The 16,411-nt window shown below is 37.5% G+C and overlaps 1 protein-coding gene across 2 annotated transcripts in view; it reads right to left on the reverse strand.

The window, feature by feature from the left end:
- DHX35 (DEAH-box helicase 35) overlaps positions 1 to 16,411 on the reverse strand; it is a 31,186-nt gene that overhangs the window by 12,663 nt on the left and 2,112 nt on the right. For both annotated transcript variants that reach the window (XM_040575823.1, XM_040575822.1), the window contains exons 4-14: positions 15,713 to 15,790; positions 13,633 to 13,737; positions 12,346 to 12,407; positions 11,659 to 11,728; positions 11,124 to 11,183; positions 9,201 to 9,313; positions 8,212 to 8,308; positions 6,966 to 7,124; positions 5,470 to 5,680; positions 3,247 to 3,371; positions 2,440 to 2,494 (exon numbers count right to left, since the gene is read on the reverse strand). In XM_040575823.1, the coding sequence (XP_040431757.1) occupies positions 2,440 to 2,494; positions 3,247 to 3,371; positions 5,470 to 5,680; positions 6,966 to 7,124; positions 8,212 to 8,308; positions 9,201 to 9,313; positions 11,124 to 11,183; positions 11,659 to 11,728; positions 12,346 to 12,407; positions 13,633 to 13,737; positions 15,713 to 15,790 (1,135 nt within the window). The remainder of the gene's footprint in view (positions 1 to 2,439; positions 2,495 to 3,246; positions 3,372 to 5,469; positions 5,681 to 6,965; positions 7,125 to 8,211; positions 8,309 to 9,200; positions 9,314 to 11,123; positions 11,184 to 11,658; positions 11,729 to 12,345; positions 12,408 to 13,632; positions 13,738 to 15,712; positions 15,791 to 16,411) is intronic.

Here is a 16,411-nt window from a genome sequence, read left to right on the forward strand (position 1 = left end):
CAAGTGCAGAACCCGTCACTTGCTCTTGTTAAACTTCATGCAGCTGGTGATCACCCAGCTCTCCAATCTGTCCAGATCTCTCTCTGCAATTTACTATCTTAAAATAAGTAGCCCTTCATTTAGAGATATTTAACTGAGTTCCCAAGTATGGAAAAGGAGAAATTTACATCTTTTTAACTTTCTACAGGTACATCAAGCCATAATCCATTGGTTTCTGCTGAATTCTACAAATCTCAAAGCAATTATGCATGAATATATACAGCTTGTGCACAGATGCCTTTGTAGCAATACGCCTAAATATAAACCAAATAAATCAGAGCTCTGCTTAAAGATATTGCTAAGATTATTATTGAACATGCTCAGCAGAAATTACTCAAGAGTCTTGTCGTTAAGCTTCAAGTAACAATCACTAGTAACATGTGATGGGCTGAAGGAGACAAAGTTATTTTAAGCTTAGCTGGAGTGGTTGTTTCTGATAGGCAATAACTTACACAAATCTTCACCAAAATCCTGGATCTGAAGTAAAGCTGAAAATTAAGTCACTTTTTGCCTACTTATCTGTATTCCCCTAAATTATACTTAAAACTTACACCAGCTGACAACTGAGACCTTCAAAGGAGCATCAATGAAGGCTAAGAGGTGCTCCTGATGTAATCTGTTTGCACCACTGTAAAAATAATTGGTCTGAGAACAGTGATGTGTTTATCCAACAGAACTATCTCAGCCTTACCAGCGTTTGCTCTGCACGTTTCTGTTGGCACTGCATTGGCACAATACGGTCCTGACCCTAAACTGCACATTTGCATGCTGTTACAATGCAAATGATGAAACACATGTTCATACTTGCGTAAGAGATTTATTCATGACTGCACCTGCAAACTCTTGGGCAGCTTCACCTCTGCAACTTAAAAAAAATAAAAAAAAATCTATAGTAAGTCACTGAAAACCTTAAACTTCAGCAAAAATTTGAGAGTGAATCTATATCATGCACATACATTCCTTTCCATCTCAGACACCAACATCAGCCCTTCTCTGCTTTGCTACAAAAGCTGGACAGCCAACAAAGTAACAGCTCTACACTTTCCTGTGAACCTACCATGAGCATAACGCTTTTGCCAAAACATCAAAGAGCTAATCAGTGAGTTTATTGACCTTTCCTCTCCATTTCCCTAAGGTGGCTTTGGCTGCAAATTCATCCTTGCAACACACTTTGGAGCCAGTGTTCAGGCACTTGTTCCAAGCTTGAAATGGCTGCCAAGAACCAAGTGCCTTGAGTGAAACCTTCCTTCACAAGATGGAAATGAATCAGCACAGAACAAAATCACAGCCAAGAGAGCTACAGTTCCATGAGAATAAGAATCGTGCTGACTGCCACAAGTTACAACATGGCATTTGTAAGTGAGGTAAAAACAGCCCCAAATGTCTAGAAGCTTCCAAACTTTACAGCCTCTTTTATACTACCCTTTTCCTAATGTTTACATTATGTAGCAAATACTGTTAACTTAGTATTTGTAGTTAATTAAAAAGTAGAGCAGACTTTCATGTTGATTACTTGTTCTTGCATCAAATTTTTGTTTTGCTTTAAGTTGGTTGTGCTCAAAAAGATTAAATAGCTGTCAGAAAAGAACTGTTCTGATAAACAGAATTAGATGACATACGTTCTGCTAACCACAACAAAACAAAACTGAAAATTTTGTATAAAACTATTGCTAGAGCGTGATTTTAATGTTAGCAGTATTCAACAGGAGCATAACAAATACAAACCAAGACGAACACGTTTAACCTCTACCAAATTTGAGAATATGCTATGACTAGTAATTTAGAAAATATTATAAAAAGATACTCTATGAAGTAACTAATAAAAAAGTACTTTGAATTATACTCTCATGGTTTTCCATGTGCCTTAGCATGGTTTCCAGGAGGATCAGTCCCATGATCTCGTCAGGCACAGAAGTAAGACTGACTGGCCTGTAGCTCCCCAGCTCTTCCTTTCTTCCCTTTTTAAAAATAGGGGTTATGTTTCCCCTCTTCCAGTCAGTGGGAACTTTACCAGACTACCACAACTTCTCAATAGTACTTTCATGAGAAGAATCAACAAGGCAATATGCAGAAGATAACTACAAAGTACACTTTTAAACAGTTAAATTCTAGTTTTATACTCCATTCAACCGATTTCTAGTTGCTCCCATAAAGTTACTGCTGCTTTTTGCTTGCTTACCTGTGTAAAATAACCTTACAGTAAAAGAAAGTAAACTCAGGAAGCTGAAATACTTTTCAAAAAATAAAAAAAATAAATCTTTCACTGGTCAAATCTGCTATTTCTCTTACTCTGTTCTCAAAAGCAAACTTAATTAACATCCATCCAATCACCAAATCCAAATTAACAATGTTTTTCATAACTTCTGTAAGATAACTAAGTAAAGCAAAGTATATTCTCACCTCCTAAAGCATACAGCAATTCCAAAGCTTGTACCATTGACTGTGCAGGAGGTGGCTGTGAAGAAAAAACACGAATTGTTTAAAGTTATCATCACAGAACACATGAATTTTCACAAAAATTCTTCCACAAAATCATTACATTCTAATTATCTACTTTCTTAAGCAAAATGAAAAGAGTTCTCAGACTCTTCCTGTCAGCTTTCCATTAACCACCAGTGCTGCAAGCCAAATCCATCTCAACAGGCTCATCATGATTACTATGACACTCTCAAGACCCTATCAGCATACGGAATTAGGCCAAGCTAGAAAAGGCAAACTTTCTTTATCCAGAAGTGACTGCCGTAACAATTGCTTCTTAACTTTCTCTTCTAATGCTATCATATCAGATTTAGTTATCAATATAAGAGTAGCTAGAAACTTCACAGAAATATAAGAATTGGTATTGCTCTTTTTAATGAGACAGATTTAGTTCTGTAGATATTTCTTTTCGCCCTACAAATTTAGTGTAGGACAACTAGTTAGTTTTGCAGAACCTTAATGTGTTTTTCTTCCCAAGCTGTTCTCAGCACTTCTAACAGCAAACTCCAGAATACAAACAGTTGTTATTTCTAAGTTGCCACACACATTACTTGTACTAGCTGATTTCCATAAAGCTATTTTACTGCCTGATAGTAGGCAATGAGGCATGCTTTCCAAATTAACAGAGCAATAATTACTGGTTAATGGTTCTATGGGTTACCAGCAAGTCATCTCACAACATCTGTTCTCACTAAAGAAAGACGACAGGCTCCATTGTCTAGGACTCACTGAAAGAAAGGGGAACCTGAGCACGTTGTCAATTCCCAAAGCCTTCAGCTGCAAGATGACAGGTGCAAGGTTACTGCGCTGCATCTCAGGAATGGTGGACTTCGGCAACTTCTCAAAGTCTTCCTCTGTTGCAGGAGAAAACAAAGCCGTTTGGGATTCAACTCTTACCGTGGGCAAGCCAACATGACAGAACTGTACCCATTTCAAGTTAAAATGGGATTTGAAAGACCAAACAGGTGTTAAAACAACTAACTCAAAGATGATGTTTCTCCAATTACTGTATTTAAAATTACTTTAATGTGAAAATTCTGTTTTATCTACACTGGTGATTCTGTACTTGACCCACATTTCAATTGGAAATGTAAATTCTTCATAAAAATCTGGAAATACTTTATTTTTCTTCCAATAGTTTGATATAATACTATAAAAAAAAGCTTTGATTTTAAAAAAGGGACAAGGAAAAGTTCAAAACAAACATGTTCTCAATATAAAAATACTATTTTTAGTAACTATTCAAGTCAATGAGGTTTTAAAAAGCGTATTGAAAATAATGACTAAGGATTGAAAAACAATTTATTCAGCAATGCCTTTTTTTTTTTTTTTTTAAAAGGCATACTTACTATAAATTCTAAGCCTGCAGAAACACTTCGTGTAAGGTCAAAACCCCCATAACCTCTCTATCCATCTCTTCTGCATTACAGAAGGCAGCAGAGACACATTCCTATGCTAAACTCAACCCAAATCAAGACAAGAAATACCTCACTTATTTTTCATGTCCCGACAGAAACTTCCTCTATCTCTGGTCTCTCTCATACTTTCACTAAGACAAAGGTCGCTTACCTTTTCTGTACTTTGGTCCAGTCAGTGCACCTTTTATTTATTATTTTTTTCTTTAATGTTTCTTAAAACACTCATCATTAGGCCATCTCTGGAGCACACGAAAATAACTTAAGTATAGTCACGTAAGAGATTATGTTGACAGGAGCACTAAAACCACAAAGGCTGACTAATCCTGAGACGCAGTATCATCATGGCCACCTACAGAGTAAAAGTGCTCAGTGCCACTACAAATGTCGTAAGAGATCACGGTGGTATCACCTGAACTCTTAAACAATGCTCTACAGTTCCACATGGAAAAATACTGCAAACCAATATGGGAAAAGGTGCTCTGTTTCAAAGATGCAAGGACCACACATGTGAAAGACAACTATGAAATAACTTTTTTTTTTTAATAAGATGTATCAGCAAGAAAAATGCTCTGTAGTACATCCAAACACCTACCTTGTGAAATGCAAGCAGATCTCACACAGATGTATTTTAACAGTATCACCCAGACCTAATGACAAATTATTAATCTCAACAATCTACTAAGCACTTGCTTTAGTCTGCCGGCTCTCGTCCATTAAAATGTTTGCTAAATTTAAAGCAAAAGCAATTACATTAACTCTCGGTTCTTCACTGGACACACAAATTTAGGGAATAAGTCATGCCTTTGTTTAATGTGGCAAGTGCTGGAAAGCACATGTATGTTGCAAAAAGATGTAAGCCTCAAAGCTGCAGTAAATCTAGAGAGAACCTCAGGCACGTAAGCTACTACTGTGCTCAACTGTAAAGCCTTTTCTCATTAAACAGCTGAGAATAGAGACAGTTGGATTGCAGCTTTCTGAACACTGCCAGGTGGCTGACAGATCCATTTGTAATACTCATTTTTCTACAGTGCCAGCCTAAATAATTCAGGATAGCATTTGGGGTTGGCACCTATTGCTCTGAAAAAGAGATCACATAAGGAAGTTTTCCTCAACCATCTGATGAATCCTTTATTAGACACACAGTCTAAAGGGGACTTGAGTCACAGAGGAGAGTGTCATATGCGAAGCAAATCCTCAGAAACCAAAACAGGAGTGTTTTTTCTTTTTTAACCAAGAAAGGTAAATGAGTAAACTTGTCACTCTGAAAGCTGTCAGCAATTGCAAGCCTGAAATGTTGATACAACCTCACTGCACTTTCCCTGCTCAGTTTGTATTTCTGTTTCATAAAAACGATTCAGTTTCCAATGCTTAGCATGTACAAACAATGCACTTTCAAATATGCCAAAGGAATAATCAAGGGAAATTTCTATCTCTTGCTGAAAGAAGAAAATGCAGTTTTGTTCCCCTTTAGCTAATGCTAAAACAAAATGCAAGTCATACCAGCAGACTCATCTTCCCTACACAAATTACTGACCTGTATAAAGTCTGTAACATTTTCCAGAGCGGTTCCGGCCGGCACGCCCTGCTCTCTGATTAGCTGACGCTTTGGACACTGGTACCACCACGAGGCATTCAATGGCTGTTTTTGGATTATAAGCCCGAAGCTTCACAAAACCACAATCAATTACAAATGTAATTCCATGAATTGTGATAGAAGTCTCAGCAACGTTGGTGGCTACTATCACCTGCAGATATGAACACAAGGAGGATACTGTGAAATGCCCCGATTTCCATTACACTGTCAAGTTACCATCAGCGCACCAGGACTGAAATACAAGCCTCCATTTGAGATTGAAAGAACTCAAATACAACAGTTTCAATCAACACACACTGCAGTTAAAAAAGACACAGCGGACGCAGCAGAAATAGCTGTCAACTTGAAGTAAGCCCAGTGTTTCACAGTTTCACAATTAATTTCTTATTCAGATTTATTCTCCCTTCATAAAAGCAGTAGAACTTGGCTGTGTTTACAAAGAAAACCATTATCTGACTGCAAATTGAATGTTATTATGTAGTGAACTAGAGTATCTTCTCTCTGCTTCTCAGTTATAGTGAGCTGTTACTTGTAACACTCATGCAGGGCAGGAGATCAGAGGGGGGCAGAGTTGATTCATTGTTCCATGTTCAGTATTCCTGCAGACATGTCCTAAAATATTAAAAAAATAATTACTCCCTGCTGACAGGGGGAATTTTAATCCTCATTTCACCTGAAAATAAAAAAAAAGTAAGTCTTGGCAATTAATTGACACATCCTGGAGAGAAAATAAGTATTTATCACTCAATGTTTTCCAACATCAGATGAACAGTTTTACTCATTAGACTCCAGCAGGCACAGGAAGTATAACAACTCAACGCTGTGTAACTGACAGCTTATCTCAGCCCCAACACAGGCTCTGCCTAAGCAGAAAGCACTAATAATTGTGACCAATCGGATGACAGTTCTGTGATGTTTAAACATCCAAACAAGACTTTCAGAAGTCAAAACAAAGCATTTTCTATGTAAGCCAAGCAAGTCTTAACTTGTTTCTTAAGTGAAAACAGAGCATTTACCCACTGTCATTAGTTTTTCCTTTACTAATAGAAAATAGACATAAACAGTCCACAGAAAGGAAAGAAAACAGGTGAAAGCAGAAGACTTCAGGGTGTAAGAAGCTGCAACTGGATATAAGCAAAAGCTGCAAGTGGATACAGACATACATAGCATGTAAAACAGCTCTTAAAAATTGAGGAGTTGAAGTAGGCAGGAGAGCTAGAGCTAACTTATCTAGGAACGATGGAAGATGAAAAGGGAAGACAGAGAACATGATCTCAGTTCGCAGTATGAAAATGACAGACACTATCAGGAGATGCAAAAAATTTTCATCCATAGAAGTTCACAATAGTCTTGTGATGTGAACGTTATATATGGTGCCTGTGAAACACAGACGCCCTTCTGGGTGGTAGAAATGAAGACATAAATTACAACTGTACCTTCCTGACATTGCGAGAAACTCTCTCAAACACCTTCATTTGCTCCGGATAAGGCAGCCCAGCATACATGGGGAGAACACGGAGGTGTCTTTTCATTCCAGTACGAGAAAGGGCCCGAGCCTGTTCTATAAGCATTGAAACAACAGTCTCCACTTCCTCCTAGAACCACAGCAAGACAAAAAAGGGCATGTGGGAATTTTTCACTTTAGTATCATACAGCTATCACCTGTGCAAAAAAAAAAGCACAAGAATAATCCTCATATAGTTTTAGTTGTTCAAAATCCAGGACCACATGAATAGCTCCCTCAATTTCTAAATATTCTTATATTAATTGCCATTTATGAAATATATATTTATATAAAATATTTATATCCATTTATTCAAAACAGCGTTCCTTCACAAATACATGAGAAAAATAGCAACGGAAGGACTGAACAGAGCTCAATAAGGAGGAGGCAGGCCTGGTTTTTTGTGCATCTCAACGCGTGAGAGACCAAAATGAGAAGCCATATTTTGACTGTGCTGTGGATCTTGATGAGGTATGACACAGTACCAGCATTAACACCTATCCTCACATTTTCTCAGAGATTACATTCAGAGATCAACTGTGGCATCTCACTCAAAAAATACAGACAACAAGATGTTTAGACATTGCCTTATCATATATTAAATTCACTTTTTCAAAGTTGAATCAGTAACGGGGATGAAAACTTTCTTGTAGAAACATGCAAGACGCTAGTGAAGCTATTCAAGGTAGCTTGCTCTGCACTGGAAGAACAATAAGCCACCTCCCATTTACTCTTCTGGGCTGCAAAGTGAGCTGACAGGCACAAACAGAGCAAAAGAGACTAGCAGATCTCATAGCAATTTGTTTTTCTGTCACAGACTTCAGATTTCAAGCCTAACAAATGAAAATTCCATTTGCCCTATTAATGATGATTCACTGTCAATTTTAACAACTTTGTAGGTGTGACTAGCACCAAGAAACAAGCTGTTCCGCGTATCAACAAGGCCATAACCATACAGCATTAAACAAGGGAAAACATTATCCATTACTAGCTCTGATAAATTCAGACCTAATTACATTTTCTGAAAGTCCTTGGGACTGGCCTAATTCTGCTCCCATTGACCCGGGAAGGTTCATCATCCTTAACGACTGTAAAGTAAGCACAGCTAGGGAAAGATGGAGACTTTGCAAACCCAATAATACAGCACTGTAAAGCAAAAAAATTGCTTTTGTCTATACCTGGCCAGTTAAAAATGCCAGTATATCACCATCATTCTCCATCTGGTGAATTTTCATTGCAGTTTCCACAGTTGATTTTACGTAGTCTGGAACAGGACTGTGGGGAGAAAAAATAGCAGAGATGTTAGTAGAAAAGTAAATACAGATGCCTCACTTATGTAAGAGTAGAATAAAAAGCTAGCTTTTGGACACTGCATATCACATGCACAACATTTAATTCAGGATGTATTCTTGGGAATCAGCCTTCGACAATTCATTTGTTTCCTTGACACCAATGTAAGTTTTAAAAAAAATGTCTTTCTACATGTGTTCTGCTGCTGTAAGCAACATCCCATCATTTCAAAGGCTTTTTTTAATGCTGTTTTTCCAAGCAAATATGCAAGTGTTTACTTCAAACGTATAACTCAGCTATGACCACGGGCCTGCTCTAAGAAATGTAACCATAAGGATTTACACATGCTATTACCATATTTTTCATATGATCAATTTACCGTTTATTAGACATGTTCCCAAACACATCCGAGAAATATGTCATCTCCCCAGAGTGAACTGACATGACCAGAGCTGGTTGTACAAATGTGAATTCATGTATACAAGTTAGAAGGTTCTTTTGAGAATTCTGTTTTAATGATTTCCACTTCGGGGGCCTTTGAGAGGCTATATGCGTTTATTGCAAAATGAAACTGATGGATGAAGAAAAGACCTTTCAATTTGTCCACAGCTTTCACTGTTTCATCACTTTTGTACTTATGTTCCTGCTCTTCACAAAACCAGAAGATTCATTCAATCTGAAAACAACACTACACTTATATCCTTAATTTCTTGGTATGAAGGCTATGAAAATATTTTGAAAGAACAGCTCTGTTTGCCAAATCAAATGTTACACCTCCTCACTGCTGGTTTGTGTTTCTGACCTTTAACTTAGTCAAAATGACACCATGGTCAGACACTCTCCTAATCATCACTGAGAAGATCAAAGAGAAACACACCTCTGTAAGTAAAAGATGTCCACTGGAAACGTTCTCCCCTCCACAGTAAGGATCACACTGGTATCTTTGCTGGGGTCACCGGTGTCATTTTGATTAAAGAAATCCCTGAATTTCTACATTAAAATAAAGACAAACTCTTTCAGTTTGATAAATTCAAAGCAGTGAGGGAAAAATCTAAAGACAATAAGAAGTCAAAATACTATTACTTGAATATATTCTTCACAAATTCGACAGTCTTTTAATAAAGTACTAAATAAAAAAAATGATTTTGTTGCCTTATATTCTGGTTGGGATTCAGGCACTGGAAAAAGTAGATGTATAATCTTTTTTCTGGATCTAGCGAAGCTAAGTAGAACATAGAAATCATTGTTCTTACAAGTTTGAGTGAGGCTTGCACATTCTCACCTATATTTTTTGGATAAGTAAATTTTACAGTTTCTACTGAAAACCAAGATCTCACTTTGTAAAAGCAGAGTTAAGCTGATTTATGTAAATTTGGGACTTGTGTTGTGAGGCACTTCCATAAATTTTAAGTTTATCACCATGAAATATTTAAATACACAATAACAAGAGTGAACAGCAAGAACGCAAATAAACCATCTCAAATCAGAGATACCACAAACTCTCTATATTTAAACAAATGTATATACAGTCACTAGTTAGTATGAGTAAAATTACTAGTACTTTACATTCACTGCAAAGGCAGACTATTATCACGTTCTCTGATGTAACGTACAGAATACACGGTATTATACGTACTACCAAAGCACAGCATATTATCACTATTTATTGCATATGGTGTTTGTCACTAAAGGAAGTCTCAGTACACCTGCATCATCAGTGCTAGATGCAGCTCTCACCACCACATCTCATGAAAGACGTAGTGGAGTTTAGAGAAGTACAGAGAAAAGCAATGAACACGATAAAGGAGACAGAGTAGCTGTCTTACGAGGAGAGGCTGAAAAGGCTGGGACTCTGCCTGGGGAACAGAAGGCACACAGCTGAGGTTTACAAAATCAAAGGTGAGAGAAAACTTTTTTTTGCTTGAAAAATCCCATACTACTTGAACTAGGAGGCACTTGATCAACCTAGCATATTTAAAAGAGCATCTCATTAAATAGTAGGTGGCAAACTTCTGGAAATTGTTCTCACTTGAGGTCACGGAGACTTACAGATTCAACAAGCAGATTCAAAGACAAATTAACAAATGGCAGGTCCACAAACAAATGCTAGAAGGAAACAGCAGGAATGTACTGTCTAAAAACCCTATTATAACCATTGTGGATGCTGAGGCAGCTCAAAAAGAAATGGACCCACAGCAAACGGACGGGATCTCCCTAAATAGCATTTCCCAGTGCTGCAGCTGCTGCTACATACAGATCACTGTGCTGGATAAACTGCTGCTCTGATCTAGGAGAAAATTTCTGTTCTTACTCAAAGTTAAACTATGACATTTTTAATAAGTTAGATAAATTCCCAGAGGCTGCAAGTCAATCACAGAGTTTATTTCTCACTGAAATAAAACCTCCTTGCCTGTCACTTACTTTTAATGGTCTATGGTTGTCTCAAATTATTGCTATCAGTAAAACAGAACTAAACCAATGTCTCTTACTAGATTAGATTAAGCCAAAAGAACATCTTTTTATACAACAATGCCACTAAGATGAAAAAAGCCATGAATATATGAAAAACAGATTCATATTTAAACTTACTTCCAAAGAAATTTGGTAATGTAATACGTAAAGCAAATACAGCAACCTAACTGTAGCAGATTTTTTTTCCTGCACTCCTTCCCCTCTTCACCACTCAAACAGAAGCAATACTTCACAAGAAGAAAGCAGCACAGAAGATAAGCTGTATATAAACAGAGGTGGAGCTGCCACTTCAGGTCACTTCATTACAAACGAAATTTGAGGGATATACCTCTGCATCCAAGGTGGCTGAAGCCACAATCAGTCGAAGATCCCCACGCTTCTTTTGAATCTAGTATCAAAGAGAGCAAAAACATCCATAGTAAAAATTATTTTCTGAGGTATAAGGCTAGAAGCAAGTTTTAGAGCATCAACCAGAGAACTGTGTGTGGAGCTTTATATAATTAAGAGTAAAAAACAACTGGGGGTATTCAGTGAGTAATCACAGTTTACTCTTAATTTCTGGTGGTAGTCAGATCCTTAGTAGATTGAAAGTCAGCAGCTCCCTGTGAGATTACTTCACACGATCATCAGCAGCAGAACCAAGATTGTCTTTTTGCTATTACCACATAAAGAGAAAAGCCAGCCTTACAGGTAGGAAACAGAGCAACCCGAGTGTCAGATGTATAATGTACAACAGGCTGTAAGATAAATGAGGAACTAGAAATCTCCCTCTCTCAAATGGGTCCACTAACCAGCCATCAAGACCAGAGGTCTAGCAAAAACGATTGCAATGAAAAAGGTTAGAGGACACTAAAAAAAATAACCTTTTTTAGTAGGCCAATGGCAATATCTGTATAGAGAGTCCTTTCATGGGCTTCATCCAGCATGAGAACACTGTGAATAAAGCAGAAAGGTAAGATTTTAGAAATGGTTAGATTAACACTAGAATCTCTATCTTCCTATGTTCTATGAAATATCATTGTTTGAAATTTGTTGTTGGCTTATTAGTGTTTACAGCCTCTTAGAAAACTGTGGAGATTAAAAAAAAAAGAACAAAAGCAAAAAGGGAGGGAAAAAGTAGCTAATGCATGTGGTACAAACACAGTGTTCTTTATTCAGGCTGGTTTTTGGAAAGGGGTGGAAGAAGCAAGGTTTATCTTCACTATACTGCATAGTTTTTTTTAAGAATAAACCTGTGTTTTTTTGTTTGTTTTATTAATTATTATTAGCATAAGAAAGAAAAAAAATTAGTTTAAAACTAGTATATGAATCAATTCAGACTCCACAAGGTACATTTATGTTTTGTTCCAAAAATCACAGCACCAAATCCTGCTGGGTTTGGCATTGCAATGATCAGTTGATTTTCTAACAGTCTTTACAACATAGAGAATTCAATCTCCTGAATAATTTTCACATCTTTTTATTTAACCTATCGTACCTCAGCCTAAAAAAAAAAAAAAAAGCTGTCTAACAAGTTACACTTCAGCAAGCATCATTCCATGTTTCCTTACCTGTATCTTGTTAATAGAGGATCAGCCATCATCTCCCTCACCAGCATACCATCAGTTAGGAACTAAAAGTGAATGCAAAGAAAAATGTTAAAAACCAAACAAACGAACAACACACACCCTAACAGATAGTCCTAATGACCCATGTGATTTTTTAATATGAATGTTTTTTTGCCTGCAGTTTTACTTGTCTTTCATTTTCTAATGATCTATTAAGCTGAATTACTTCCAGCTACAGAAGCCAAATCTATTTCTGAGTATTAGCCTGGAGATAAGCAGAGAGATTGGTATTGAATCAGTATTGAACTGTTGAAAATGAGTTGTTTTCACAATGAAAATATAATGGACTGGAAGCAATGGAACGCTGCAACAGAAGTTTCTTCACACTCGCCTGCAACATGACCATCTCCTCTACAGATAACATTCTCCATGTCAGTCCAGTTTTGACTCTCTCAAAGTAAACTACTTAACAGCAATCGGGCATCTGACCAGAACACAAGCCTTAACATTCCAACAAAATACAACATGTTAATTTAATAATTTCTTCTTACTAGCCAGTGGGAACAAACCAGCTTCCCATAGCCATCAAGCAGAGTTTGACTGAGGACTCCAACTTTGACTTTGAATTGGGCAAGAACTTGTTGTCAAGGTAAAAATCTCCAAATTTCCAACCCCAAATGATGAATCATCATCATCAAAAATGAATAAACATCTTTATCTTTCAAACTGCTATTAGTCTCAGAAAAATAAAAATTAAAAGACTAAATTCTCATTCACCCTCATTCCTCTTCCAACGTAACTAAAGCAAACTCTCGTCTGTACACTACAGAAGCAAAATGTTGCTCAGAGGGCTAAGGAACAGCTGCAAAGCTCACTATTTAATCCATATTAAATTACTCTCAGTTAGCCTGCTCATCTTCCCTTTTATTTGCACTTTTAATCAAAATCTATTTTTATGGTGGTGAGAATAGTTGTGCTTTGATTCACTGCAGCCTTTCACTATGACTTCGAATGGTGTATCAGGTCACACTAGCACCGTATCAATAGCTAGCAACTAGCTTGAAAATCTCCTTTACTTTTAAAAAGGTGGCTGCCAGACCAGCAGAATACAGCACGTTCTAGTAAGGTCTGGAGAGCCACAACCATTTAAGCACACTCTTGGGGTACCCACCCGGAAACCAGGAATGCTACCTGTTCTCTTTACTGGGCATTACAAGGTTCTCATTAATTTTGCAAAAGTACTTTAAGAGTTTCAGCTAACCTTTCCAGAGGAACCACATACTGTTTCACCTTAATTCTTGTAGCCTGGGGATCCGTGCAGTCATCGAAGCGAATACAATATCCAACTTCATGACCCAACACTGCACCCCTTTCATCAGCAACTCGGCCTGCGACCTGAGAAAAGAGATCCGCATAAACAAGAGACAGCTCACGGCAAACTTCACTCTGTCATCGTTTTGTCCATAGGGAATTGGCATTAAAACAGGAATAGAGCTACTGCTTCTAAAGAACTACTTGTTCTTAATGAAACACAATTCTGTTTCACACCACAGTGCATACCTAATATAGACCTGGTAAATACTTTTTAAGATGTTTCAGAACAAATCTGTTTCACACTGCTTCCACTTAGAAAAGCTACAGAAGTACTTTTTTGTGATAAGGACTCAGAGACCTACAAAAGCGGCCCCTCAATCAGTCACAAAGCTGGGGAAGGACTCCATACCTGCAATTGTGGGAATGCAGTTTAAGAACACAGCATGCAAACAGGACAGGCACATAGCATGCAGAAAAAAAGTCATCAGTTAAGCTAATCTGTCCCTGAACTTATTCAGACTTTTTTTTTCTTTTACATGAAGATGCTACTCTCCATTTCACAATGCAGAATTCCCTATGCAAAAGTCAGACAGAAAAATGGCAGAATAATTAAAAGCAACAACAATTTTTGGAACAGTAGAGCTCTGGGCCAGTTTTAAGCCAAGAGCTCATTTAGCTAAAACTTGAATCATTTAGATTTATCCTACTGAATATTATGTATTATCAGATTATGATTTCAGCAAATTGCAGAAGACATTTAAAAGCTAAAAACACAATAAAAATCCAGAACACATACATTAGTTCTGTTTAAATTCCAACAGCAAGCTATCTTCAGTCATTTGAATGACATTCTAAACCATACTGGTAGGCAACAAATTCATTTTCACTTGGAATCTTAACACTCCTTCACTTTCAGGCAAGCCTTCAGGACAACTGTCAGCCTGAGTTATGCAAGCAGAACTTCAGGAATTTCTAAACTACACTTTATGTCTCTGCAACTACTGCTCTTCACTTCTGACAGCCTCCATAGCCTAGCTGAGAAAGCGGGTAAGCAAACTGATTAAAGTTAAAAAAAAAAAAAAAAACAGTTTAAATTCAAGTAATAAATCAAAGTAATAAATCATCATCAGCGTCTCTCATCTCCCTGCAACCGCCATATAGCACAGGCAGTTTGCAACATTCTTAAAGAAAAATCCTACTGTGACTATATACTAAGCGCTAGTTGAGTAATCCTATTTTAGACTTAAAAATAACATGCTAAGAGAGAAAAGGGAAAAGAGAAATAAGTTTGCCAGGAGAAGTCACTGCAGTATATGCAACATCTTGCGTAGAACCATCCAATGTCAGATGAATGTCCTATGAAGGGGAAAAGGAAGGACACTGCAGGCAGACTGCCCAAAGCGCAAGACGCAGCTCACTGCTAGGGACCGTTTCCTTAACCGCAGCGGATCTAGCCAAAGACCGCTGGATGAGATGATACAGCCAGGTAGACAACTGCTCAATCTTCTACATTTTTACAAGAGACATATGCTGATGTACTGCAGTTACAGTTTAATGCCATTAATAAAAAAAAAAGGCAAAATGAGGATTACAAAAAGGCACCTCAATTTTCTATAGAAAGAGAAGGAAATCAGGTATGAATTGCTAAAAAGAGGTACACCACCTCCCATTTCTTCCACTGGCGATGTTACTGCACACAGATTTGCATCGCTACTTTACTTTCAGAGAGCAGTTAGGGGTTACGCAAGCATTATTCTAGTTGAGACTCAAACACAGCTCAACCTTGCACAGTCCTAACTCCCTGTACAGTTCTGCTGATGCCACTCAATTTCATTTCTATGCTTTTACCTCTGCAATTCTGGGATTGGAATCTTTGGCAAGACCTACTAATCCGGTTGAATTCAGCATATACTACCAGCAATTCTGGAAGGAAGATGAGCAGAAATGTCTATTCACTCAGGAGCTCACAGAGTTGTCATTCCTGCCTTTCAGCAAAACTGCTACGAAATCGGAGGTTATAATGACAATAAAGTGAAAAAACTGTAGAGAAACTCACTGAAACAGCAGCAACTCGACGAGGCTGTGTCACCCCAACAACTCTTCCTTCAGCTGTCCAGCCAGCTTCTGCTAGGTACTGCAAACCAATATGAAGGATAAGAAATGAGTCACCTGTGTCATGATTACAGCAAGGTGTTGGTTCTCCACGCTCTACGTTTCTTCCTAGTTCTGACACAAAATGATGTATGACCCTAGGAAATCAGTCACTTGGAGATTTTGTGCATTATTTATCTCACCATTAAAAACAATAAAGTACCATATTACTTCCTAAGCACATTAGCTTCCAGAAAGCATTCTAAAAGCAGTTCTTTGGGTCTCAAGTATTAATCTGATTTTTTTTCTTTTCTTCTCTTTATTTTATAACCTCTCTGAGGAAAACGAAACTAAGCAGCACAAGACCAGTGCTCACGCTGAACAGATGACATTCATCATAACCCAAGAACTAACTTCTACATATTCTTGGACTTCCTTCATTCCTGTCACAACAGAGAAAGTTTTAAGAAAATACAGAAATATATACTTCAAAAATCTCCAAGAGCAAAGCTCATTAGAAACCTGCACCTTTTTTCCTACTCAAAAACATATTCTCTACAACATTTTAAACTCAAGTCTGACAGAATAAGGACACCTACTATAGCACAGTAACTACTATTTGTACCAGCATAATCTTGTTGCGTGTGGTCCTTCAGTGTAGCGA

Source organism: Cygnus olor, chromosome 16, assembly GCF_009769625.2.
Source record: "Cygnus olor isolate bCygOlo1 chromosome 16, bCygOlo1.pri.v2, whole genome shotgun sequence".
In the NCBI taxonomy this organism is placed as follows: domain Eukaryota; kingdom Metazoa; phylum Chordata; class Aves; order Anseriformes; family Anatidae; genus Cygnus; species Cygnus olor.